The sequence below is a fragment of the Ylistrum balloti genome, unplaced genomic scaffold (assembly GCF_031769215.1).
Source record: "Ylistrum balloti isolate Yb309-2 unplaced genomic scaffold, AGI_CSIRO_Ybal_v1 Utg371582, whole genome shotgun sequence".
Lineage (NCBI taxonomy): Eukaryota > Metazoa > Mollusca > Bivalvia > Pectinida > Pectinidae > Ylistrum > Ylistrum balloti.
In genome coordinates, this window is record NW_026782813.1 from 2,135 (window position 1) to 29,370 (window position 27,236).

Below are 27,236 nucleotides of genomic sequence, written 5' to 3' on the forward strand. Positions count from 1 at the left end.
CGGTTTGGACAACAGTTGTTTCTCCATGAAAGTGTTTTGGACAGACTTTGAAAATTCTATACCATCTGTGATAACCCAACTGTGATAGGAATGTGAGGCTACAAAGACTTTAGGGTTTAGGTTTATTGGTGATACTATATTTGTGATTTGTGTGTGTATGTACTGGTGATTGTGGATTGTTTCAGTGGAAGGTGTAATGAGTGTATGGTGAACTGATTTTTATAGAAAAAAAACAAAAACATAACTTGTATAAATGTAAATATATAAATATATAACAATGTAGTTGTTGTCTGTGTGGCAATCGCTCGGCTAGGTTACAGATGGAAAGGACTTGCCAACTACGGAAGAGTTCACATACCTGGGTAGTACTGTAATGCATGACGGAGGAGCTGGTAGTGACATTAGGAATCATCTGAACAAGGCCAGAAACACCTTCAGAATGCTCAACAATTTGTGGAAGTCCTCTCAATACAGTAACAAGACCAAACTGAGGATCTATCAGAGCTGCGTACTGTCCACACTACTGTATGGCTCTGAGTGCTGAAGGATGACAGATACTGACATGAACAAGCTGTCGGTGTTCCACACTAAAAATCTCCAGAGAATTCTGAGAATCTTTTGGCCTAACACCATCTCAAACCAACAGCTGCTTGCCCGATGTAGTCAAGACAACATGGAGACTATCATCATGCGAAGGCGATGGAGATGGATAGGGTGTGTCATGAGGAAAGATCAGGACAACATCACCGGCACAGCCCTTCACTGGACACCAGAGGGGAAGCGCAAAAGAGGCAGACCAAGAAAAACCTGGCGCCGAACTGTAGAGACAGAGCTCAAGACAATGGAACAGAGTTGGGGTACCATCCAGAGGCTGACCCAGAACCGGCAGACGTGGCGATCCTTCGTAGCCGCCCTACATGCCACATGGCATAACGGGCATGAGTGAGTGAGTGTTTAGTGATTCAACAAAGACATGAAATTGATAATGATGTCATCTAACTCCGCATAGTTCGAACTCACAAGAGGTGGACAAACACAAGGATTGATCTTAGTCATGGAGATTTTATTCGTAACATTTCTGACACGGTAAGAGACATTGCAGTTTTAATTAAGCAATACTTTGACTAAAACAATATTTCCAGACTCGGGTGTAAATTTCATAGCCATTTTGATGTCATGAATAGATAGAAGCACGTCATATATGACATCATACGTTAACTGTTGTTCCACAGTCTCATTTACAGCGGCATAACTGTAATTTATAACAAGAAAACTATTTTATACTATTAACATTATAACATGATAATCAATCATTGGTTTACCTCTATTTAAAGTATAACTCACATTATTCTGTCATTGGCAACTCACATTGTTTTGTCATTGGCCTCTCTTAGGCTTCCTAAAAGACATGCTGAAAAAAGCTGTGACATTTGGCCACAATCAAGGTATCCAGCTGCTGACATGGCGATATTTTGTTTTATCACAATTTGCGGTAGTGGTTGGTATGTACTCTTTCCTGGACGCCAGATTTGTTAGCGATTTTAACTGCACACCATTAACATTAATTCAACCACTAGTCTACAATAAATGAGTATAAAGAAGACAAAATGTCTCCAGTAAGCATAGGTGTTTGTGATGTCATATACATGACATTTAAGAATATCTAATATCATATCACTGTTAATTACTTTCGAGAAATGTGTCCAATCACAGTGCATTGGTGAAGTCATCATTAGCAATTGATGACGTCTTAGTACTGAAGACATCAGCCGTTACCATGACCTCATAACATCAGACTTTATATATGTAGTATCAATCTGCTTTTCAGTTATCTAAATTCACAGAAGCACAAACTACTCGATTCAGTTTCAATTGCAACTTTATTCAAGTAAATTTAAGACTTGTTGAGGTTTTAATTTTTCAAATTACCTCCCTTTCTTCCTAATTTGAGAGCAGAATTGGTCAAAACACACCATGCAGGAAAAGCTATATTACTCGATAGCTATTCGAGATACACAGTAAAGCGATATCTGGATTTGTTCGTCTGATCATTTTCTAGACACTCAGAGGGATTTTAATGAAATTAAAAAAACTAATTGTGATGTATAAGGTAGCAGTACACAGTTTCTCGGTGTGGCCATGGGTGATTTTTTTGCTCATTAGATTACCCCATTATAAAGGTTTTAATTAAAAATGAAAAAAAAATCCTTGCTAAAATTGGTCCTGTCATGTTTAAGTGGACAATGTGGGGTTTCATTTTTTTAGGATAATATTTTAGCTGTGTGTTGGAGATTACGATATGGGCAGTCTCGAATTTGTGTCAACGCACCAAAAACTAGCTTTACAGGAAGTGAAATTTTCATAGTGTTTACATCTGGTGTTGTTATGAAGAATTTCCGAGTTGGAATTTGCTTAAATGTAAGTACTTTGTTACCATGACAGTGTTGTTGATTGTAAGATAGGTGTTTAGAATTAAATTTCTTCTAGAAAGTTGTAGTGTTAGGTTGGAATTAGCAGTATTTTTGCATTTTTAGCATTTTTTCAGTAGGTAACCATGACAATCAAATGTCAGAAATCAGAGGAAAAGTTTTTTTACACAAATTTCATCTCTCTACTGTTAATGTAATTGTTGTGTAGTTTATAAATATATATACATGTAATGATGTATTTTTCATAACCAATCTGCTATACCTGTATATCTCAAACATGACAAGTAATTCAGGAAACATGCAAATTAACTGTTTCCTGAAACCTCTGCATTGAGATCATTGCCCTTGTGGAACTCTTTTTTAATTAGGTGGTCCATACGTGCTGAGAAGATCATCGCAATTTCCACCGTTCAGCTACTTATTAATGATGAAGATTTAATCATTTTCCCCTTTGTCGATTTTTGATATGTTGTTTATGGTTAGTTGATGTAACGTTTAGCATAGAAATTATTTCTGTTGCAATTAGTTTGGTGTTTATCATAGGGTGACTAGACTATTATTGGCTACGGACTCGACGCCTACCGACTGACTGACCGACGACGGACACGACCCCTACCGACCGACGACGGACACGACGCCTACCGACCTACTGATCGGCTTCGGACTCGACGCCCACCGGCCGACTGACCGACTAAGGACACACGTCTACCGACCAACTGACTGATGACGGACACGGCGCCTACAAATACTGACTGACATGCACACAACAGACATGACACCTACCGACCAACATACCAACGACAGACACGACACCTATCAACAGACAAGCACGAAACGTATCATTATCAAAATTATAATGAAAAAATAAAAGATAAAAACAAAATGAGATATATCTTTATATTACTTTTAGATTGTTTACATGAATAAGTTGTGAAGATATAACATTTTTGCGGATTGTTAAGTATTAACGTAGATTAAAATGTGAATTAAATCTAGTTTCTTTTCCTGTAGAAGAAACATGGAGTAGCTAGTGATGTCGATGAACCTGATCCTGTGATGTGGACACAAGCAGCAGCGACTTCATGATATTTGGGAGGACTAATTAACTGACAATCATTGAAATACAAGAGGACAGGGTACCAAGGAGGATTTTGTATACACATATGTGACTCTATGGATTATATCTAACATTTTCAACATCAGTTTTGTGCAGGTTTTAATAGTAACACTGAAGAACATTTATATTCTTGATGTTACCTAGTTATATTCCAAAAGGCATCATTTCATAATTCCTTTCATAAACAAATAAAATTATTTGTAAATTTTACCTGTTCATTATTCAAAAAGAATGTATGTAGGTCCCATAAAAATCATAGCAGCCATAAGGCATTTGTATATTTTGTTTATTAAATTTGCTAAATTCAAATTATTGTTGTTTTTTTTTAATTGTTTCTATTGTCATTGATTCTTTCAATCTCTACCTACATTGCTTCCCTGCTACATTTGCTTCTATGTTGTACGTTGCTGTTTGAAAAATTATTTAAAAAATAAATTCATGGCTGTATAAGAAAATAACAGTTCCATGATTGTTCTAATCCAGCTAACTGCGTAGATAGATAATGTAACAATTCCATTATTGTTCTAATACAGCTAGCTGTATAAGTAGATAATGTAACAATTCCATGATTGCTCTAATCCAGCTAGCTGTATAGGTATATAACAACACAACTCCATGATTGTTCTAATCCAGCTAGCTGCATAGGTAGATAATGTAACAATGCCATGATTGTTCTTATCCAGCTAGCTGCATAGGTAGATAATGTAACAATGCCATGATTGTTCTTATCCAGCTAGCTGCATAGGTAGATAATGTAACAATGCCATGATTGTTCTAATCCAGCTAGCTGTATGAGTGGATAAGATGATGATTCCATGATTGTTCTAATCCAGCTAACTGTATAGGTATATAACAACACAATTCCATGATTGTTCTTATCCAGCTAGCTGCATAGGTAGATAATGTAACAATGCCATGATTGTTCTAATCCAGCTAGCTGCATAGGTAGATACTGTAACAATGTCATGATTGTTCTGATCCAGCTCACTGTATGAGTGGATAAGATAATGATTCCATGATTGTTCTAATCCAGTTAACTGTATAGGTATATAACAACACAATTCCATGGTTGCATTAGTCCAACTAGCTGTAAAAACACTCCTCTAACCTTACAATTACATGAAGGTTGGCTATGATACACTTGTACATAGATGGATAATTATATATACAGAAAATGTAGTAAGTTGCCATTGATTGCTTCCTCATAAACAATCACATATCATGAGGAAATGAAACCAAATTAATGATACGTCTTCAACATGCAAGAGTGTTGCTTTCAATATTAGGTGAATTGTGTACTCTGTATCTTTGGAATATGTAAAGCAAAAAGTAACATTAAATTATTATAGCTGGTGACCAGCTTACAAAACATTTTAAGAAAGGTCCATCACATTTCATCTAGAGCAACTTGGAGGAAATTGTAAACTTCTTGCCTAATGACACAGGATGTTCAATGATAATTGGAACCACCCCAGGAACCTTGGGTCTTCAACTGAGGTATATAGCACCAGATAAATTTAATGATCAACTGGAGACACCACAGTGAAAACTACCATATGACTGTACATTAGCATATATGTCTATCTATACTCCAACATTACCACAAACCTACAAAAATATGTGTGGTACATTTCAAAATCATGTGAAGACATTACATTTAGGTAAAATTCACTACTAATACTTATTTGTAAATCAACACTAAAAATGTCAATTTTCTTCAACAGAAAAATCAATGACAAAAGTTATTACTGTGGCATAAATGAACTTGTACAATTTTTCGACATTAATTCCACTCAAAAGAACTACATACAGACTGTACCAACTTACAAATTGCAAAATGTACAAGTTCATCCACACTCAGACCACTCAAAAGAAAATCATACAAAATCTTTAATATGATTTGTATTGTTATAGACCATCCCCTACCCAGTGGTACACAAAGACACTACAGCATTATTTTTATAAAGACTGGAGACATAGTGACCAAATAATCAAACAAAATTGTAGTCAGAAATTTGTTTGCAAAAATTTCAAACCATAGTTTCTGATAGTGGCAGCGTAATCGTTAGTTTTCTACTCTGTGTTTTCGCATTATTACAGTTAAGAAAACATTTCATGCATTAATGCAATGTTCATATTTACACAAATATTTGTTATCAACAGAATAATCTGATTATAGTCCACAATGGTAATTTCCATATTGGAAGAAAAAAAAAATTATGACCGATATTTTGTTTCAGCAGATTTCACTTATACATTAAAATGGTAGTGTAGCCTTTCATTTAATTTCTATAGCATAAAAGCATTTCAAATGATATCTTCTCTAATGCAAAACAATCAATAAAATTTGAAAATAAACAGAATTTTTAAAGAAACATAAACACACCTACACACAGCTTTGTCTTCCTATATCTGTAAAATAAATTTGTGAAAGTTTTACTTGCATTTCCAAATACATTTCACATATCTTCTCATACTAATACTTCATTCCATTAAGGCTGTATGCTGCCTTACATAGATAATTAAAAGCAGATTTATATCCCTTCTCGTCAATCTTTTGTTTTGTTATTGCTAATATGTCATTTTTCCACAAGAAATGTTATGAAGTTATTCACACCAGAGACAGAAGTGTATAAAAGCCTTCAGACTATTTTGTTCTTTTAAACAGAAAACTGAAGTTGGTTTGTGTCATTACACTATAATTCTAACCTGCCATTATCTCGTTTATTCGATTTGGAATAGGAGCGAATAGATTCTTTTATCATCTTTTTTAAATACTGATGGCAATTTTTACTCCAATCATCCATTCAAAGAATCTTTGTAGGTGGACATCACATATAGTACATATATACTACATTGTACAGCTGCTGCTGATGTATTTACAGCTAGATGTTTTGTAACTCATTATTGCATATAAATTTCTTGCTTTTAGTGTGGGATAATGTTGTATTGATATTAAGGAATTATTCTTTTTAGATTTAAATTAATAAGGTTAAAGGTAAACAAGTATATTTGAATTTTAATTGAAAAAGAAATAGATTTATCTCCCCTTACAGAAATAATGGGGAAACTAACCAAATATAACTAAATGCATACTAGTAAAATACGATATGAATATTTGTTTGATAGTGAAGTATTTTGTTGTTCAAAGAAAAAAATTAGAAGCAAAAGGTTAGTTTTTAAATAGTATCAACACAGACATTAAACCCTGTCAATCAATAAATCATTTTTAAAACCAGACAGTAGTAATAAATTGATTTAAAAACAGAAGTAGACAATACCATTTGCAACTTCAGTGAAATTCAACATCTTTAAAGTTCAACTTGCTATAATTTTTAATAAGATTTAGAGGCAATACAAACAAAAAGCTAAAAGCCCCTGTTTGAGACACGCCTGTCAGCACAGAACAATTTTATCCTTCAATTTTTTATGGTGCAATGGCCTGAATACATTTATTTCATCTTAACAATTAACATGTGTACATCACGTATAAAAAACTGGAAAAGGCTAAAAAGATTTTTACATAACTTTACACAATATAAAACTACCCTGAACCACTGTATTTCATACTTTCAAAAACAGTAAAGTATATCTGTTCAACAAGATAATGAATCAAACTTCAAACTGAAAAACAAACCTAGATTGCATTGTTCTGCTGAAAATGAATGTGCCTTTCACCAATTTGGTTTAGATTACTCTATTTGAAGACATGCAATCATGTCAACTTTCCCAACTGCAATCTCAGATGCACACAGAATTGGAGCCTCAGCATCTGCTTGATGGACATGTAGACCTTCCTTCAAGTATTGTCTGCTGTAAGTATGGAATGCTGGAATCTGATCAGTAGATGTCATGAAAAATGTCAAAAAGTGATCAGAAGTGTGAATCCCATCATCAGGACAGGACAGGACAGGACATTGGGATAACAACTGCATTAAAATTGTTCTAAAAGCTATAAAAAAAATAGCCTTTCATTATTTGACTTTGATCACCAAAACTTTATCGAGTATACAATATAGAATTTGATGATATTATCCTATGATTATGATATAAACTGAATTTGTTAAGTTGAAGTCTCAAGGTGATCTTATTTTGACCCTTTTACCTAGACCAAGGACCACCTGTGTAAAGAGATCACCTCTATTGAGAGACCACCTGTGTGAACAGACCACTTATTAGTCCACTTCATGTTAAATTTTAGCACTACACTGTCATAGTACTGATTCATAGTCAAAGAAAAACTTGTAATTAAAGTAACACTAAAACACATCATATTTCCATACCTACAAGACAATTGTACACTTCACAGAATTTTGTTTCTTTGTAATGTTAACTGGACTTTGGATATGCTGGGAATTTTTGGTTAGTCCTGAACCAAATTTAATAAAATTTTACATAAAATTAGGAATTATATGCTCCCCACCCACAGAGCTCTAAGTAGGGGACTGAAATTTATCAAATTGATTCAAATTTCAGGGATGGAAGGATTAAAGATGATTTACTAAAATGTGATTTTTTTTGTCCTTAGGGTTTCACATTTCCCCTTGGGAAGAATTTTCTACAATTTATATAGGAATATTGTCTTTATCTTCTTCTGCCTTTCTCTGTATTTCTGTTCATGTTATAGCATCTCTGTATTATCTATAAATTCGAGCTATGTCATTGACTTTTTACATTTACAAACAAGGTAATTGGTCTCATCATTGAATATCATGACATTATTGCCAATCATGGTGTTCAGGGTCTCCAACCCACAATATGACAATGGGAGAATGGAAATCATTTTCAAAATTGTCCTCTTTGTAATAAAATCAACATGACGCTGTAATTGAACTATTAACTGAGGTAGATGATTAATGACCCTGGTGTCTTATTTTATAACAGACAGGTTTGACAAGTCACCATCAAAATATTACATAACTGATTTAGACATATTTATCTTACAAATATCTTTTAGAGATTTTCCAGTCAAATTGAAAATTCAAAAAGGATTTTTTTTAAAATAGGATATACAAATCTAGAAGAAATCAAATTAAATCTGTGCATTTTCCCCTCTGACCTTCAGCAAACTCATACATGAAACTACTACCCATTGTGCTTCTTAAGCTAACAGTTATTGTATAAACATTTTCCTATATTTTCTATTGATGCACTTGAATTGTTGCCAGAATTTGAAATATTACGCGTTTAAAATTTGCACAAAACTTTAAAATTTGTTTGTCTTTGTTTCATTAATTTTTTTTTTTTTTACACAATGTCACTTCAAAGTTGTGAAAAGAAAACTGTAATGGCTAGTTAAGAGTTATCTCCCCTCTGTCAATATTGATGTTGTCAGAAACTACAAAAGGATATCAGCTTGAAGCTATGTATTTTAGCAGCAATGAAAAATGCAACATTATACACAAATTCTAATTTTTTAGATAGCTTCATGTTTTCTTTACTTTTTTCCAAACATGTAAAATTCTTAGATATTCCCCTGTTGACATCAAATCAAAAGAACGATTTCATTTCTATATTATTATTATTAAGTTATTAATATTCCTTTTATGTCCTCCAAGATTACATAAAAAGAATAAATACAATTAAAACGCAATCAACATTAAAGTAGAGTTGTATAAATGTACAAAGCAAATCATAATCGTGTAATTGAGAAGTTTTAAATATTTGATACAGAAATCTTACATTTACAAGTCTGAAATATTCCAAATCTTCTTTCAACATTTCACAGCTAAAAGTACTCGCCAAGAAAATATTTGCTAAGTCAAAGTCTGACAAATTATTCAACCACGTCATGAAATTTATGCCCAACTTATTAAATAAGTGACACCTTAATTCATCTCAAATATCAATATTTCCATAGCAGTGACAAATAATATATGTAATAGAATCATCGCACAACATACCACAGTAGTGACACAATTCTTCATGGTTCAAAATGCAAGAGCTTACACATATTTATAAAATACACTGTCTATAAATATTGAGGATACTTTATTGCTAATTTCCATGAGTGATGTGTTTTGAGCTTAAAATGGATAAACTCTGAAAAGATTGTTGTCATAGAGAATGATATTACGTATGAATAAGGTAGAACCTGGATTAAGGGTCAATTATGCATATCAAGTGAGTCACAACTACACATTTACAAAGGAGATCATTCTTATACAATAAAAATGATGGATGAAAAAAGCTAGTGCTTGCTGCTAAAGCAGTATCAATTTGAAAATTGAGGGAAAACTTTTTAATATCTAATGTCAAATAATGTCAAATCCTAAAATCAACAATCAAAATTCTTTAAGAAACATTTGTTATGGTATTAGGTACACTTGTCTTGTCGAAAATGTTCTCCTACTTAATAAATACATGCTAAAACTAAAGGTTTTCTGAAAATTTAGTTATTTTGCCAATGCTAGTTAACAAAAATATCTAGCAGTATGATTTAATGTTGATTATCAGGAGTGAATTAGTTCATGTATTTGGTTTTTTAATAATAAATTCAAACTTTATTGATAGTCTGTTTTGAATAAAGTAAACTTTTCTGGTAGTCTGTTCTGAATAAAGTAAAACTTTAGGAGCAACGTATTATGTGTAAAGTGGGTGAGAAATTCTATGAGAGGTTACAGCGGATGCGGGGCATTAATAAGGATCATAACGGGCTTGAAGTATTAATATCGAAAGTCAAATTTTATGTTTGGTCGATAATGCTAATGAGAAGTGGAGATTATTGAAATAAATCTACTACATAACCAATGGGACATTTTACGGGAAGTCTTGTATAAGAGAAAGTGTAATCTTTGTATGGTGTAGAAAATATCGAGAAGAAACTGTCAGGATGTGGCAAATAGTACAAGTAGTTAATGAGTGTATGGTATTAGGTCTCAACTTTACTAATCACTTATGGTATTAATAAAGTTTGCTAATGTGTATTTAGTTATATGAACATGTGAACATAGTGTACTATAGACCACGTCAGTGTGTAAAACTCACAAATTCACGAAGTCCATGTATGCATTATTGTGAGCCATGGCACTTTTGAAATTAATTAAGATCTGGCACGGAAAAGTGATTCTCTAAGTCCTCTCCGCAATAATGTTTTCTCTCATTTCTGGGAGAGGGGTTCCGATATTCACCCCATATAATAGTGAGAGAATTCTCGTACTCCTCATAATGTTTTCTGCTTTATAAATGGCTACTTCAATTACTTTTCATGTTGTAAAATGAGTGTTGACAATGTTAAACTAGAAAATGGTCTTCCCACAGCGAAGTAAAACTTGCCAATTCCGCCTAAACCACATTTTGCGCGTGAGAGAGAGAATGAGAGGGGGGGGGGAGAGAGAGAGAGAGTACTCATAGTACTATGCTTATGGGGAATACATTCTGGAATTTAACTCGTATTAAATGTCACTTTTGTGACCCAGTTCCCCATAATTCAATAACTCATTGTTATGAGAGCACCATGCAAAAATTCGTATTTCTCGCCAAAGATAAATATGTTATTTTCACAGCCGGATGAAATGGGGTGGGAGAATTGTTGGTAATATTCATATTCGGAAAGCCTCGGTCTTTGTCTTCAGTTGGCGGTAGAATTTGAAAAAAAAAATCATTCTGATCTCTCTGAGTCACTGTCCCTCGTTTAACTCTGTCAGTACATATGGTATACCGAGGCTTGACAGCTGATGGAGGCTAATATTGTTAAAAGGTGGACTGGTCACAATGTTCAGTAGCTTAAATGATCACGATTACAAGTGATTATCGGAAAAGACAAGAGAATGGATCGTTGTACCACCATTGAGAGGGAAATATTGCGGCCATGGAATTGGGGAGTGGGAAAACGTGTTCCTCACAACGTTAGACGATTATCCAAGCTCCCCACAAGTATATAGTGTCGCTGGTAAGAGAGAGCGAGGGAGAGAGATCCAGAAAATCGTCGTTATGGGGATATACATTAACCATTTATTATCCAAATTCAACGGTGCGGCTACTCTAACTACTGTGGGGAATTTTTTTCTTTTATACCCCACAGTTACGGTGAAATCTGATAGAGAAGAGAATCAGAGAAAAAGAGATACAGACGAATATTGACAAACAGAGGGACACATAGATAGACACAGATAGATATATTCGGAGAAAGACATAGAGACAATCCGAAAGACAAAGACGGACGTATAAATACCTACAAAACACGCCTACGGAAAGACAGATAGACATACCAATGAACGTTTGGATGAGTTCATACGCGGACATGCAGACAGACAAATATACATAAAGATTTATTAACTTCCGGACAGACATCAACATACAAACAGACGGACGGACGTCCGCACAGACAGAAGAAGCGAGAAGTAATGAAATGAGAGAGTCGTCCCTTTTCGTGAATGATAAAAAGATTATTCATTAATTTAGTTCGCACGGGACAGAAAACACGCACTGAAAAAAAATCCAAGTGTCCCGATTACCACACCGACTTGTGCAACTAATTAAATTTCATTTTATCATGGGAATACGCGATATTTTAGCTGACAACATTTATTTAACATTTAAAGTTCAACGTAAGTTACAATTGCCTAGACCCAAAGAAAAAAACACACAGCAGCGACTACAAATGATAAATCTAGCATCTCACCAGAAGGTATACACGTGTACATCAGTACATGTAGTCTAGTTACGTACACGGGGAGGTTTTTTTAAGTGGATAATTTCGCAGTCAATGTGACACGCGTAACGAAATCAGCCAATGCGCGACTGGGGTTTGATCTACTAGAGTCCCTACCTAAATTAAGTTTGGATAAAAGTATAATTTGTGACCGATGAAAGAAATCTACAATCATTTCGCTTCGTGAAAATGTGTAGTTTTAACACATTTCAAAATATGAGAGGCGAAAATTCCTTTCACATAAACTTCCACACCCTAGAAAAGTTTTCATTCTGTCAAATATATATTAAGGTAATTTACCATCTTTAGCTCGTTGGGACATAAAGGACAGACGGCTGTTCGGTATATTCAGATTATTACATTAAGTCAGATATTACAGGATGTCTGTAAGGTAATGATAACCACATGTTTAAGTAGGTTTAATTACCATTATACCATTACAGCTAAATGTGATCAACTATACAGGCTGTTATCTCTTAAATACCACTGTAAGAGGAACGGGTTGGTGTGGCTTGTGTATAATGTTAGATACGGTCTCTGTCACTCAGCTGACGAAACATGCTTCTGTGGCTCAGTAGGTAGAGCCGGTCGATCATCGCGCCAGTGACACGGGTTCGATTCGGTAATTAAACAATATTAAAAGGAAATATATTTTCGATCTCCGTGGAGTCGGTGACAATTCTCATGTCTTTTGCATTAAAAATACCCCCCCCCCCCGCCCACCACCAAAACAGACAGGAAGGCTCCTTTTAACAGCTCTCGTCTTCACCAAATTATTATTAGAAGTGTTATCAAAACATAAAACATTGAGTTCACGGAAGGGACTACATCATTTATTTATTTGTTTATTTCTTCTTCTTCTACTTCTTCTTCTTCTTCTTCTACTTTCTTTTTCTTCTTCAATATCTATTTTTGTGATTCCATTCCACTCTCGGGAGAAACAACGAAAAAAAAATCCTTGAAATAACAATCTTAACAGTAATATCAGAATAAACAATAAAGTGATCTTAAATCTTTGTTCAGATGTATATAATTCATCATCACGGTAACTTTATATGTGTAGTGTGGAACCCGGATATGTGAAAATATTCTATTATTATGTCACTGCTAACGAAATCAAGAAAAAATGCCCAACGCCAGCCGATTTGATCTTGGTAAGGATTTCGCAACATAATTATATGCTGAACATGTCAGCAGGATTGTTATTGAGATAATGTTTTTGTACTGTAAAAGTTGATTTTCTGATGATTCAATTATTCGAAGTCTTACCAAAAGCCTGAAGGCAAATAGCTGTGAGGAAACATCGTCTTGTCTAATAATTTTGTTTTATTTGTAGTCTTCAATACTTGAAATAACGAAATAATAACCAAACAAACAAAACATTTATATTAAAAATAACCTCCTTTATAGCATTTTGTCGAATCCTTTTCTTATCATGTTTGCACGTTCATTTATATATACACAGGGACTTGATTCTTACAAAATATTTGTGTTCAGACCCTAAGTTAGTATAAATTCGTTTTATTTTATCATGTATTCCGCATTTCAATAACCACTGGTTTTGCTTTATAGATAGATGCTAAACGTATGTATTCCTATCCAAACATTTTGTATATGTACCATTCTACGAAAAACTATTACCATGAATAGTCATATTGAATCTATTTCAGCGAGTTGGACACGAGGTGTTCTCTACCGTAGCGACTGATGTGTGTACTTCTGACCCTGATTTTGGGAAATGCGCCGTTACTTGGATACCGAATTAATCAATCGTTATTGGTGACATTTTCTAAGTTCAAGGAATGGAGAACTCGTAAGGAATACCGATAATTTAATTTTTAGTTGCCTAAAGGACCAAATGGGTTGATACAATAGCATGGAGGCAATCTTCCGTTAACTCCTTTTTGGTGATGAACAACAGCGCGGATTTTTTTTCTTACCTTTAGTTAGAGAGTCCTTTGGGAAGAGAACCCCATGCAGTATACAAGGTTCGAGTGCCTCCTGGAGTCAGAAGGGCGGGGTTTTACAGCAAAAATAGCTGAGTCACATTAAAATCATTTTTTATTTTTTCTGTTGGGATGAAGGTGTCTGTTCAAATTTGGAATGACGCATCCCGGGATGAAAAGGACTCAACTTTGTATAAATGATGGATCTGACCCTCTTGGACAGAGGAGTGAAGTCCGTTAGAGGAAATAGCGGAAGAACTTTACTTTTTTTTCTTATGTGAATGTCAGAATGTCCAGGTGAATGATGGACTTCTTGCTTTAAAATACTTTCCTATGTCCGAACCGATATGTCTAATTGATCGCTTCCAGTTGGATATATGTGACTAATCAGACAAGTAGTGGAACCCTTGTATTTTAAAGGTGTACTGGAATATAAATTGTTTGTTTAGGTCCTTCACGATGTTGTCATTGCAGAACTGTCCCATGTCAGACCAAACGGAGATCACTGTGGAAACCCTCCGGATCTCGTAAGAAGGACAAAGCTAACTTCGTCGAACGAGCAAAAGCCATGAAATTGTTCAACTATGGACTCGAGTTATCCGTGGTGCTGACTAAGGATCTGCCCCAGGATAACCTCTACTGGGAAAGAAAATTCTGCCACAAGTTTGAAGAGAAGCACATGGTGCTGCTTCCTCTTTGTATCCAGCGACAGATCAACTATTGGTATCCAGTTCCTCGTTAGGTAGGTATTTTACGGTATCGATTGCAATGTAGTTGTTTAACGGTCAGAATTTGCAATGTGCTTCAAAACTGGTACACATACCATTGATATATTTTTTCATTCGTTACAGATTCGTTGCACCATCCAGGCAAGAGAGGAGATCGTAAAGTAGTGACGTCATTCATTTGTGCGATCGGAACACATTAATTGCATCGTCGATATTCAGTGAACATTTACGGCCTTCACAAGTTCCGATAGAAATGAACTTTACCAATGATATTCAATTTTTTTACTTGTTATATTGGTCCGTGCATCTGGACCTCGTGTGGCCTTATAAAAAAAATGTACGGATTTCGTGTTGTGTTAGTCATTAGAACTGTAACCATGCCGATAGTAATGGCCGAACTTATTAGTTGTAGTTGCTGTTTCGGTCATCAGTTGTGAATACAACTTGTAGCTGACCATTTGCAGTATATGTTTATATATCGCAACACTGATCTGTTGACTTCGTCATACTGGTCAGTTCGAAGAAGAATGTAACAAATCTTAACCGCTAGTGATCTCTTGAGTGACGGTTACCTATGTTGTATAATACAGAATAGAAAATATCAATACGATCGGAAATGTGTTTTTAATCTTTTTAATCTTTTTTTTTTTTAAATTTCATTGCGTTTCTGATAGTATCTTTCCAAAGTCGAAGGACGATTGACGAACGAGCATTGAAGATGTGGAGGAAGGGATTGTCGAATTGCTCAGGGCAAAGGCATTCATTTTTCAATATCTACACCTAGTTGTTTGCTTTCTTGTTTGCTTGGTTTAACACTCAATGGACAGTCAATGTCACTTTGAGGCGGGGTTTCCTAGCAGCGGCTTGTGGCTACCTCACTGAACAGCATACAGAAAGCACGTCGCATGCATTCAGAGCAATTTGGGTAAAACATCTTGTCAAATATCACAGTCACGACAACACAAACGCCACAGTTCTCAGTTAAACTACTCGAAATGAAATACTACATACATGTCTACACCATGTTCTGCAAGAAAATAAAGGGTCACTGTAACAAGGTTGGAGAATTTCAGGATTGTTTCATTCACTCAGACCACATAATACAGATTATCCTATCGATTACATGTACACTGTATCATAAAACTCTCATCCACTCTCAAAGTACTATATAAAGGATGTTCTATTACAACGAAATCAGGGCAAGCTTCCAGTTTCCTTGGATTATTTTTTTTTTCTTTTAATTTTTTATTTGTTTAATGATTATTTTGTATCACACCATCATTCAGCGAGTCAGTCTACCTTTTTAGTAGTAGCAACAGCATTTAAAATATCTTTTTACTTGACTTTACAAATCTTAAGTAACAGTTTTACACTTTTTATGTTTTCTTTCTAACAAAGATTGGAACAAGCCATGTTGTTTTCGTCAAAATAAACACCAAGATATTTTACCACCCTAAGTCATTCAATAGCCGCTTATCCACTATCAAGACCAAACTCTTTCTGTTTTATCCTTATTAGGTAAGTCCAGACACTTCTCCTCTACTAGTTTTAGTGTTTTCCCCACGTCATTATACCCCATAAACAACAGCGTATCTCACACTAACTGACATATATATCTATTATTTATTTTGATATATTTTGAATATGTTATACATTTCATGAGTTCCGCGGCTATGGCAAACTAGCAGGAGCAGTCCTGTCTTATACCACGTGATATCCTGGAACTTCCGGTTAACCAATTATTGTTCTTTACACATTCTCTTATATCAGTGAATAACCCTTTAACACAATTTATAAACGACACCCCAAATCCAAATTTGTTCAAATTTCCGATCATGAATTCCTATGCAATCATATCAAAGCTTTAGAAAAATCTAAAGAAAAAAATATGTATTTATATATAGAAGAATCAATGTTGATTTTATCTGAGAAGCCAGCTATGTCCTGAATTATTCTGATATTAAACTAGGAAAGATTTATTTCGTATAAAAATTTCTTCTATAAGAACCTTTGACTTTTCCACTATGTATACTACCATACCCCATTCTTCGTTCTCTTGTTATGAAAACTTTCTCTTCCAATAGAACGGCGGTGTAAGTAAATGGTTGGGAACTATACTGAAACGTATTTCGTAAGAAAATTTACATTCGAATCAAAGAAGAAATATAAGGAGGACGAAATCATGAAAATGACAGAGTTGCTGGTTGACAACATCTTCGTCGATTTTGGTGGTAAGATCTTCCAACAGACTATCGGCATACCAATGGGAACCAACATGCGCCCCTCTGTTGGCCTGTCAAAGTAGGTAAAAAAAACCATGCAAAGTCGTTTAAAGTCACCTTCAGATATATTGATGACGTCTTGTCATTAAATAACAAGAAATGTATTGACTATGTCCATCGTATACATCCATCAGAATAGGTAATCAAAGACACGACAGACTCTTCTTCATCAGTTGCTTATCTCGATCTTTTCTTTCAACGAAACCAACGTAGACAACTTTTCATAAATATATATGATAAATGTGATGATCAAGGTTTACATGGCGGGTGTCGTCGATGAAACAGAAGACGATTATGCTTCCGGAACACATGGTCTTATTTTCCTTGTACTTTTTCATGAATCTCCTTGTAAATCTTTCTTTTGTTCATATTTTGCCCTAGCTTTATGGAATTTCAGTTGGAATTATGACTTTGTTGCCATGTTGGCATTTTTTTTTTATTTTTCAAAATAAAGTAATCGGGCTACTATTTCATAAATTCATAGCCTTTCTAAGCTATTTCTTCCAATAGACCCTGTAACGTTTCTTTGTTGTCATCGCTTCCATAGTCTGATCTATATATAAGACATATTAGGATACAGGCACAGTTTGTTTTCAAATAATTATATGTGTTTTTGAAGAAAAGGTAGGCATATAAAACAGCAAGGCTATAGTATAGTAAACTCAAAACGAATTGTTGTTGTCTTATAGCTCAGTAGCCTTCTGTGACCTCCTATTAAATGTCCATGGGAAATAAATGTATTCTTTTTATTATTAGCATTATAATTTTCGTTTTGTATCATCTAGTACTAATTTCAAGAATGTAACTAATCTGTGACAATAAATTTATAAAAGTAGTCAGTCCCCGAAATATTCAGCTAAACTAAAAAAAGAAATCCGCCGGTCATGGTACAGCATTTCCGACGGAAAAATCCTGATTTGTATCCAGATTGTACCCCGTCCCTAACTCTACGCAGCTTCTTTGTTTCCGGTGGTTTTCTAGCATGGCTACTCACGGCAGAACTCACGGTTGGCCCAAACAGAGCTCAAATACAGCGTCCTATGCGGCGAAATATGGCATCACACATCCTTCAACGACACTCGACAGACCTATCGACTTGTAAGAATCAAATTAATATTTGAACCGCGTGTGATTTTGTGCAATCGTGACTAACATGATGTTGTAAACAAACCGGTACAAGCTACGCACGCCGTTACACTATAACATAAGAAAGTTGGTGTTTATTTACAGTTTTTAGACTATTTATTTGCTTTGTTCCAGAGTAGACATTGAAAATTTTGTTTCAAATAATCGTGTGTTTTAAAGTGCACTATCCTACTGATCTTGAATTGATTTAAAATGCTTAGATTTCCTACACCAAAAATAACATATAATTTCTTGGCGGGGAATTCATAAACATGGAATCGAAAGTGTGTTTCTATAGACCTTCATTTGAAAGCGGTGTCCATCGATTTTTAATAGATATATTTCAATATGATATTATGAAAAAAGTCAAAACACGGAAAGAGAAAAGTATTTCCCAAACCATATCTTTTTGTATTAAGATATTGATTTAAGTAACCTGAATTGAAACAAGATACATTAAGATTTTATTCGTGGATGAAACAAATCAACAGTGAAGCCATCATATGTTAATCAAGTTTTGTTGCATTTTGTAATTACAATGGAACATTTGATTGGTTCAGGGAAGGTTCGGTTTGTAGAAATGAAGCAAGTTGACTGGACCAGACTTGGGTGTAATTAAACTGATTCTATTCTAGATATTACATTAACCATTCTGTTTGCTTTCAGCATTTATACTACACATATCCAACTGAATACAGACAAAAAAAACTTTATAGAATATTTTTACTTTATCTGTAGCTGTTTCTCATTTCAGTGAAATGATGGGCTCATTCAATATAGTTTCATTTTGTCATTGGTGATAACTATTTTATGTTTATTATAATTCTCCAATCAGGGTAAGTATTGTGTGCAAAGCCTAATGGTGACAGTCATACACACTGTCACCACAGATATTGATTCCATGGTCCGCTGGCATGGTCTGAACTCTGGTGAGACCGGTTTTCAGAAACAATTTTCAGTGTATTTCAATCTTTTTGGACACAGAATCAGTTTGGTATTTATGGTAGAGAGGGATCAGTATTTGGAAGGCTTTTTATTACTATAATAATGAAGACATCGGTCCATACATAGCCATTTCCTTCAGTTTCATGAGGTGATCAGTTTTGAGAAGGATTGGTTTGAGGAAGTTGCACTGTATTAAATATGTTACCAGGTTATTTAAACATAATCAAAATTGAATGTAATTCACGATCTGGTAGATGGTGTACCAGAGTTTTGGTCTACATTAGTTATTTACAAAGTATCAATGCTTTCATAATGTCCATGTTCTGTCAACACATTAATCAGGATATTGCACAGCCAAAGCATTGAAATGTTGCAAAATACATCCACACTAAAGTAAACTACTTAAAACAAAGTTAATATTCCAGTTTTTCGGCCGATCTACTGCTTTGAATTTTCTTGCCCATCAGAAAATTAAGGTATATGTATGGGAAGAGAGTTAACTCTATTCAGTTTCTTTTGTTTTGTTGTTGTTTCATAACTCAGTATTTGAAAGCATCCCTGTAGACCAGTTTTAGAGGTTCTGTGTTTGCTTCCAGGTCCTGCTTTTTAATTTTCACCCTTCTTTTTATTTTTGGTATACCGGTACATCTGTCTGTCTTTTCAAAGCAATTTTAATACAGAAGTTTATATGATTGAAACAGATTTGTAAACATGCTAAAATCTGAGAGTACCAATTCATTGAATATAAAAGATATTATAAAGATTTATAGAAGCATGCATATAGTGTTTTAGACATTAAGCTAAAATCAAATGATGTACTTGATAAGCATGTACTGTGAAGTGGTTGAATGGTGCAGTGGTTACACACTCATATTTCACCTAGATATCCAGGGTTCCTCTCCTTAAACAAATGTGAAAAGTTACATTTATGTATGGGGGTCACCTGCTCCACCACATGGAACTTTTCCCAGGAAACCCACTTTTCTCCCACAGGCACCTCATTCATTTCTACCTGTGCCAACAAGAATGATTAATATCAGCTGATAACATGTTTGCATTTGTTGAATAGAAATAAATTTATTTATGTTCTGGTAGTCTCATTGTAGTATTTATGTCCAAAATGGTCTTCTTCAGGTATCCCTTGACAAACTACACATTTGGAACCAAAGAACCACTTTATGAAAAAGACAGTTCAGTGCCAGCACGCTTTGCTCGGATGAGGGAGGATTTTGACAAGATAGGGATGCGAAGATCTGTGGAAGGAGTCCTAATTGTCCATGAACATGGACTTCCTCATGTCCTTCTTCTACAGCTCGGCACAACCTTTTTCAAATTGTGAGTATCTGTAGATCTGACTATGTGGTAGTGCATACCCATTTATATCTGGAAAATAAAACTGACCTGCATTTCAAAAGTTTTTCCTATCAATTGTAGTTTTTGAACAGTTTTAAAACAACAAATGCTTGGACTAAGTTTTGGAAATAATCAGTTTTTTCTAAAGATAGTATCAAATTGAGAGATCAAGGGAAGAAAGAAATTATCATAGTTCTTCCAATGCCTATTTCAACTTTTTTGTGTATTCATCGATACTTATGTTTTAAATCCTGATATTCAGTCTGAATATCTACAATGTATGTACTAGAGAGATAACTGGTTGTATTCAAGAAATTTCAAGAATTTGACTTTCAAATAATGTTCTCTATATGTAAAATGTTGCTCTCGTTAAGGTACTTTTTGCATTGTTAAGAAGTGAATTTGATAAAGACACTTTTTGAATACTGATGTCTTGTAGACCTGGGGGTGAGCTGAATGCACAAGAAGATCAAGTAGAAGGCCTGAAGCGTTTACTGACTGAGGTTAGTATGTCTGGGAGGATCAGATAGTTTCTGTACGTGAGATTCCTCATAATTAAAAAAGAAGATAAAATGATGCTCTGACTTCGTACAGGCTAGATTTAAAAAAACTGCTAATATCAATACACAAAGATCAGTTTAGAATGCATAGAAAAAAGTTCATCCATAACACTGCAACAGACTCCCAGCAAGCAATAATGTTTTCAATGAAAATGCTTTATTTCTTTAAAATGGTTGTAGTCCCTTAATGTATTTTTACTGTAAATAAATTACATTCTGTCGATCAAAACCACTGAAATGACATCACATGCCAACAATGCAAGTTGCATATTTTCTGCCCAGTCAATTTTATTTTAAGCATTTCGAATTATTCATTAGAATTGAAAAAAATAACCATATAGCTAAAAAATTCAAGATTTCCAAACATTCTTTGTGTTTGGGGATTATGAAAACTTTCTTCAAGTGATTAAAATATGCCAGTTTTTATACGCCCGTCAAAAGACGGACTTTTATGGTATGGCGCTGTCCGTCCATCCATCCAGCGTCCGTCATAAACTTTTATTTGTCCGGAGATCTCCTCCTACATTTTTCAGCAGATCTTTATGAAACTTGGTAGGCTTAATCACCATGATATGAAATTATGTTTTCCTGAACGTGGATTTGATTAGACGATTTGAATAAGAGTTTATTTCACTATAGAAATCTTGTCCGGAGATCTCCTCCAACATTTTTCAGCCAATCTTTATGAGACTTGGTAGGCTTAATCACCATGATATGAAATTGTGTTTTCCTGAACGGGGTTTTGATTAGACAATTTGAATAAGAGTTATGCCCCTTTGCTGTTTTGGATATTCACGGGCGTATTTGTTCCGCTTTGCGATACTCTTGTTGATAATTTTAAGAGTTGATTTTTAGAAAAATCTTTTACATTTTTTGTTTTGTTGCAATAAGTTTACAAACCAGATTGTTTTATTTTCCAGACATTAGGGAGACAAGATGGTGGTACCATGGAGTGGGTAATTGAAGACACGATAGGCAACTGGTGGCGACCTAACTTTGAACCACCACAGGTAAATATACATAGATACCAGTCATACGTGATGTGTCTGGTGAAATTTCCTAGATTTAATAAAAGCAATGCAGATCTATCCTGTCTTACAAAAGATTATTCCTTGTAGTGTTTCCCTTATGAAAAACAGAAAGGGTAAGAAAAAGAAAAAAAAGTTTGGAATAGGAGTATTTAAAAAAAAAACAAATTGGTTTCATTGTTGTTGTTATTTCCCTATTAATAGTGTATAATAGCTACAATGTTATAAACAGAAGTATTCTATGCTTTATATTCAGTACTTGGGTACTCTTTTCCATATATTCTTGTGATGATCCTTCTAAAATCAAACCCTGCACCAGGTCAGATAGCCAAGACTTTTGTCAAAATTTGCATAATATTGTATTTTGCCTGGTAAATGACTGATCAAGGCAATGCAAAAATTGCACTTTATTATGAAATATATTAAAGTGATTTTCTGACTTCAGTATCCCTATATCCCAGCACACATTACAAAGCCAAAGGAACACAAGAGACTGTTTCTGGTACAGCTGCCAGAAAAAGGTAAAGTAATTGATGAAGTTAACTTCTAGTCACAGCTTTAATAAAGTTCAGAGAAACAATATTAGCATTATGCATTTATTCACAAGTATAATTTACAGATAATGTTCCTGGTAAACAATTGTCAAATTGACACTGTGTATGTGGATAGGGTGGGTGTGTGTGTGTGTGTGCGGTGTGTGTGGGGTGTGTGTGTGTGTGTGTGTGTGAGGGTGTGTGTGTGTGTGTGTGTGGTGTGTGGGGGTGTGTGTGTGTGTGGGGGTGTGTGTGATGGGAGGTGGTGGGGGGCAGTCTAATAGGAGTCAATGAAAATTAGGTCACTTTTACCTATATTATGTTAAAGGAAGGCATCTTGGATGTCAGTCTTATAAAGATTTTTTCTTGCGTATTTTCCAAAAAGTTTGTGTAAAACACAAGGTATTCAATGCATTCTTTTCAATACTGGTATCTCACTTCAAAATTTCATAAGTTTAAAAGAACTGAGAAAAACAAATTATGTATTTATGTATTTTGGGTTCATATGAATTCCATTGACATATTTACATCAAATGTATAATACAAATATACCATAATTATGAATGACATGCATTAGCAAATATTTTGTAGTTTACTTGCATACAATATCACATTTGTGTAAAGATTTCACATGCAGATTCTTTCCTCATAGGAGTCATATCTACTTGCCTTTTTTCATTTTTTTCAGTTGAAAATTTTGATATTTGCTTGAATGTATTATTCATGAAGTCATCAAAATAAGTACAAGTACAATCTGCTCAGAGATTTTGTGAGAGGCACTGTATCTTTTGTTTGTTCACTCTTATTAGTCTCGTAATTAATCCAGTCATGATTTACATTCCAGCCCTCTTTGCCGTACCTAGAAATTACAAATTGGTGGCAGCTCCTCTCTTTGAATTATATGACAACTCAGCAGGTTATGGACCAATCATCTCCAGTTTACCACAAGCTCTAAGCAGGTAGGAACAGTCTTGAAAAAATTCACACCAAACTGATTATATTTCAGATCAAATGCTGTACATCAAGTCATTTCTTAAATAACTGCTTGCCTTGTAGGTTTTGAAATATTTTGATTTCTAATGTAAATGTTACAGTATTTAATTGTGAAATTTGTGTAAATTACTTTGTTGTTTGGCATTCTGACAGCTGTTTTAGTCCTGCTTTTTAAGACCAGAAGTGTTGGGATGTTTAATTCAAGGAAGATTACTCCATAAATAATAAAATTGTGGATATGGTATTAAGTGACAAACAGAGAAAATATACTTTTAGTTACTTTGGGTAACAATAAGTCTTTTATATACTTCCTTGTGTGTTTACTTTTAGATAAGTCCTTGAAAATGGGTTAGAACTCAGATTCAGGGACAAGAATATAGGCCCTTTGTCTTGTAGAGAAGAAGGAACATTTTAAAGTGCTGATTTTTGCAGTGCTAAATGTTGATAAATGGAAAATTGTTTTTAAGTCATGAAAAATGTCAATCAAATATATTTAATGTCTTGGAAAAAAAAGGGACTTTCTTGTAGACTGGTTGCTTAGGGCCACATATCTTTTTAAGAGATGTTATCAAACAGCTCCTGGAAAACTTGTGTCCAAAGGATTCTATTCTATTTTATTTTGACATGATTATGAGGATACACATTTAGTAGTATAACCATTGTATTGTTTATTGCTATTTTAATAATGAAGAAAATTTTACTGAGGTAAAATTAAAAGTGATATTTTACGAGAGTTGTTTCCCTTTAACTTAAAAAAGGCACCAAAATGATTCCCACTTTAGCTCTTATGTTTGAATGATGATGGTAACATGGCAGTATTTTCTTTCTTGTCCTTGTTTGTCTGTTGTGCCTTGTTTGCAATTGATGTTCCAAAATGTAGGTGTCATGTCATATTTTATTTTGAATTTATCTAAGAAGAACTCAGTGACCATTTTGTTTGTTACGATTCTGTAAGTGATTACCTCGGAACAGTTCATGATTTACATTTATTTTCTGGAATTTTCTAGAGTTAGACATCTTTTATTCTACAATTTGTGTTGTATATATATGTAGTGGTTTAATTGTTAAAATTCTGAAGATAGCCAGTATAAAATTATGTATAGTATACACTTAGAACTAGAAAACAAGGCATTCTCCTGAATAAGTCTATCTTGAATGTAAGCCTGTTGTTTCTTTCATTAAAAATCCCGCTACATTTGATTACTATTAAAGAAAATCAGCTACATCTTACTTTAAGCTTTTTAGTTAATTACATGTCTGAATCATGGCCTGGTCTGGATCAGATTGTAGAGAAAAATAAAATATATAACCTGTATGCGCTTGATATCAATATATCTATTTCAAACTTGATGAAATTTACATGTTTAAGACCTAAATCCTTAGAAAAATACATTGTTTGATCTCCTTAAGATGAACTTTCACTTGTCTATCTTAACATATTATAATATAAGCTTTTCTCTCTGATGAACTAATTGGATTTTAAAAGTTATGTGTTTCAAAGTATTATTTCAAACTACTTGTACATGAAACAAGAGCATCCATTTGAAATCCTTTGAAAAAAAGAAGAGTTGTCAAAAGTGAAGTAAAGATGTTGTATGTAGATCAATTTGTCAAACATTAAGCTTAAGATTGTAAATAATTATAATGAAAAAATAGATAGATATCGTTTAATGTGATTAGTCAAAGTTTTACTTTCAATATTTGATTGGTGGCTGAAGGAAAGTATAACAAAACTGTAAGAGTTGTCTCCCTTTGGGTTGGAAATGTATTTCTGATGTATTTTATTAAGAAATAATCATGAACGCGGTAAACCTGACAGGCAAGTGTTCATGTTCAATCTCAACTACCATATCAAAGTGAATGCAAAGAATATTTGAATTGTTTCTTTTGGAAAAGACATTGTATTGTTTGTTTTGAAATAAACAAGGAGTACTGCAATAGTTTTCTGCCTACATAAAGTTGAACACAGCTTGTGGCTAGTCATAAGTGACAGTTCTGGGAATAGAGTCATGAAAACATTGTTTGTTCTGATTGCAAAGTCAAGACAGGTAAATTATGGATGTGAAAAAATTATCAAATGTCAGTCTAGACCCTGCAAGTGTGACTGGCGTCAGATGGTTGAATAAGTTGGTCAGTTAGTGACTTTACACACTATAAGGCACTAAGCTATAATAATCAGACTTGTGTTCATTTTAATACTAGTGGTGTAGCCAAAAAAGGATTCTTTCAGCAGTCATAATTTTTTTCTCTCTTATTAATTAGAGATCTCAAATGAATGGGAAAGATTCTTAGGTTTTCAGTCTTTAAAGTTTCTTATTAAGTAATAATTTTAGATCCACCATCGCTTCCTCAAATGAGTAAAGGTTAACTCTTATATCTTAGTGTGGTCCAGTAACAGATGCAGTGAAAATAATGATTTGCTCAAACATTTTTTATTAACAGTACATCAAAGGCTGTAGACACAAGTTACAACTCATATTACTAGGTTCTCTGTCTTCCAAATTATTGATATATAAAATGAGCTTTATTTATTTCACAACAATTGCGAAACAAGATTTCAACTTATATCAATCAATCTCGTTGGCCTGGATGGAAGTGTGCGGGGAGTTGGGTGGGGCGGAGGAAGAGGTCTTATCGTGGTTGGGCAGGTGACCCCATTCCTTTTCACGTCCGTTCCAGGAATCAAACCCTAGATAGCTAGGCGAGTGTGTTACCACTGTGCCACCCGACCATCATTATTGATCTAAATACATTTTGAGATAAATTCAATTCTTTGAACAATGAACAGATATATTTAACATTTTAAACATTTATTGAGAAACATGGACCTTAAAGTTTTAGATATCTTTCACCTCCTGGTAGATGTACTATCTGATGGTTCTGCTTCATTGCCATTTTCTCTTGATTTGCTCGTCATTCAATGGTAAAACAGTGTTCTTATTCCTAGTTACTATTGACAGAAATTAAAAGTTGTGAATCATTATAGCCATTGAGTCATTGTTAACTTACTTTCTTGAGAAATGTCTGAAATTGTTGGTTGAATTAGATGACCATTCCGCATATATGAGTCATGTGACTATCATGCAGATTCTGAGTCATGTGACTTTTTCACTTGAATCATGTGATTTTTTTTTCTCAGGTTCCTTGGACTTTACACATCTTTTTTTTCTTGTTTGTTTGTTTATTTGTATGTTTGGAAAAGTTTGATAAGATATTCAGAATCTCCTAAAAGAATTTATTTAATACATAGGATTTCAATTTCTTTAAAAGTATCTAAATTTTAAGCATCACTTTGGTGTTTATTTTAGAGTTGCTTTGATTCATTTATCTATTTTTTTTGACCAAATATAGCAAAATCACTTAATGAAATATAATAAGTAGGGAAATGGAATCAACAAAGTGTTTATATACACTTGTTATCAGCAGTGATTATTTGAATCATGGGATGTAAGGGACACAAGAATGCTTAACATTGCATGAGTCATTTTTTCTATTTTGACAATTCTGCTTTCTTTGAAATGGATTTATGATATTTCCAGCAACT

At 34.1% G+C, this 27,236-nt stretch overlaps 2 protein-coding genes across 2 annotated transcripts in view; both read left to right on the plus strand.

Moving 5' to 3' along the window:
- The first annotated feature begins 547 nt into the window (after positions 1-547).
- Positions 548-14,887, plus strand: LOC132563097 (uncharacterized). Its single transcript, XM_060227857.1, is given in 5 exon segments — positions 548-942; positions 13,263-13,353; positions 13,870-13,893; positions 13,895-14,012; positions 14,595-14,887. Coding segments are annotated over 5 exon segments (921 nt in total).
- Positions 14,888-18,137: 3,250 nt separating this feature from the next.
- The window catches only part of LOC132563095 (cleavage and polyadenylation specificity factor subunit 5-like), a 47,758-nt gene continuing 38,659 nt past the window's right edge, over positions 18,138-27,236 (plus strand). Inside the window, exons 1-6 of the mRNA XM_060227853.1 lie at positions 18,138-18,253; positions 20,360-20,560; positions 21,018-21,081; positions 22,059-22,148; positions 22,612-22,687; positions 23,544-23,658. Of these exons, the coding sequence (XP_060083836.1) occupies positions 18,138-18,253; positions 20,360-20,560; positions 21,018-21,081; positions 22,059-22,148; positions 22,612-22,687; positions 23,544-23,658 (662 nt within the window). The remainder of the gene's footprint in view (positions 18,254-20,359; positions 20,561-21,017; positions 21,082-22,058; positions 22,149-22,611; positions 22,688-23,543; positions 23,659-27,236) is intronic.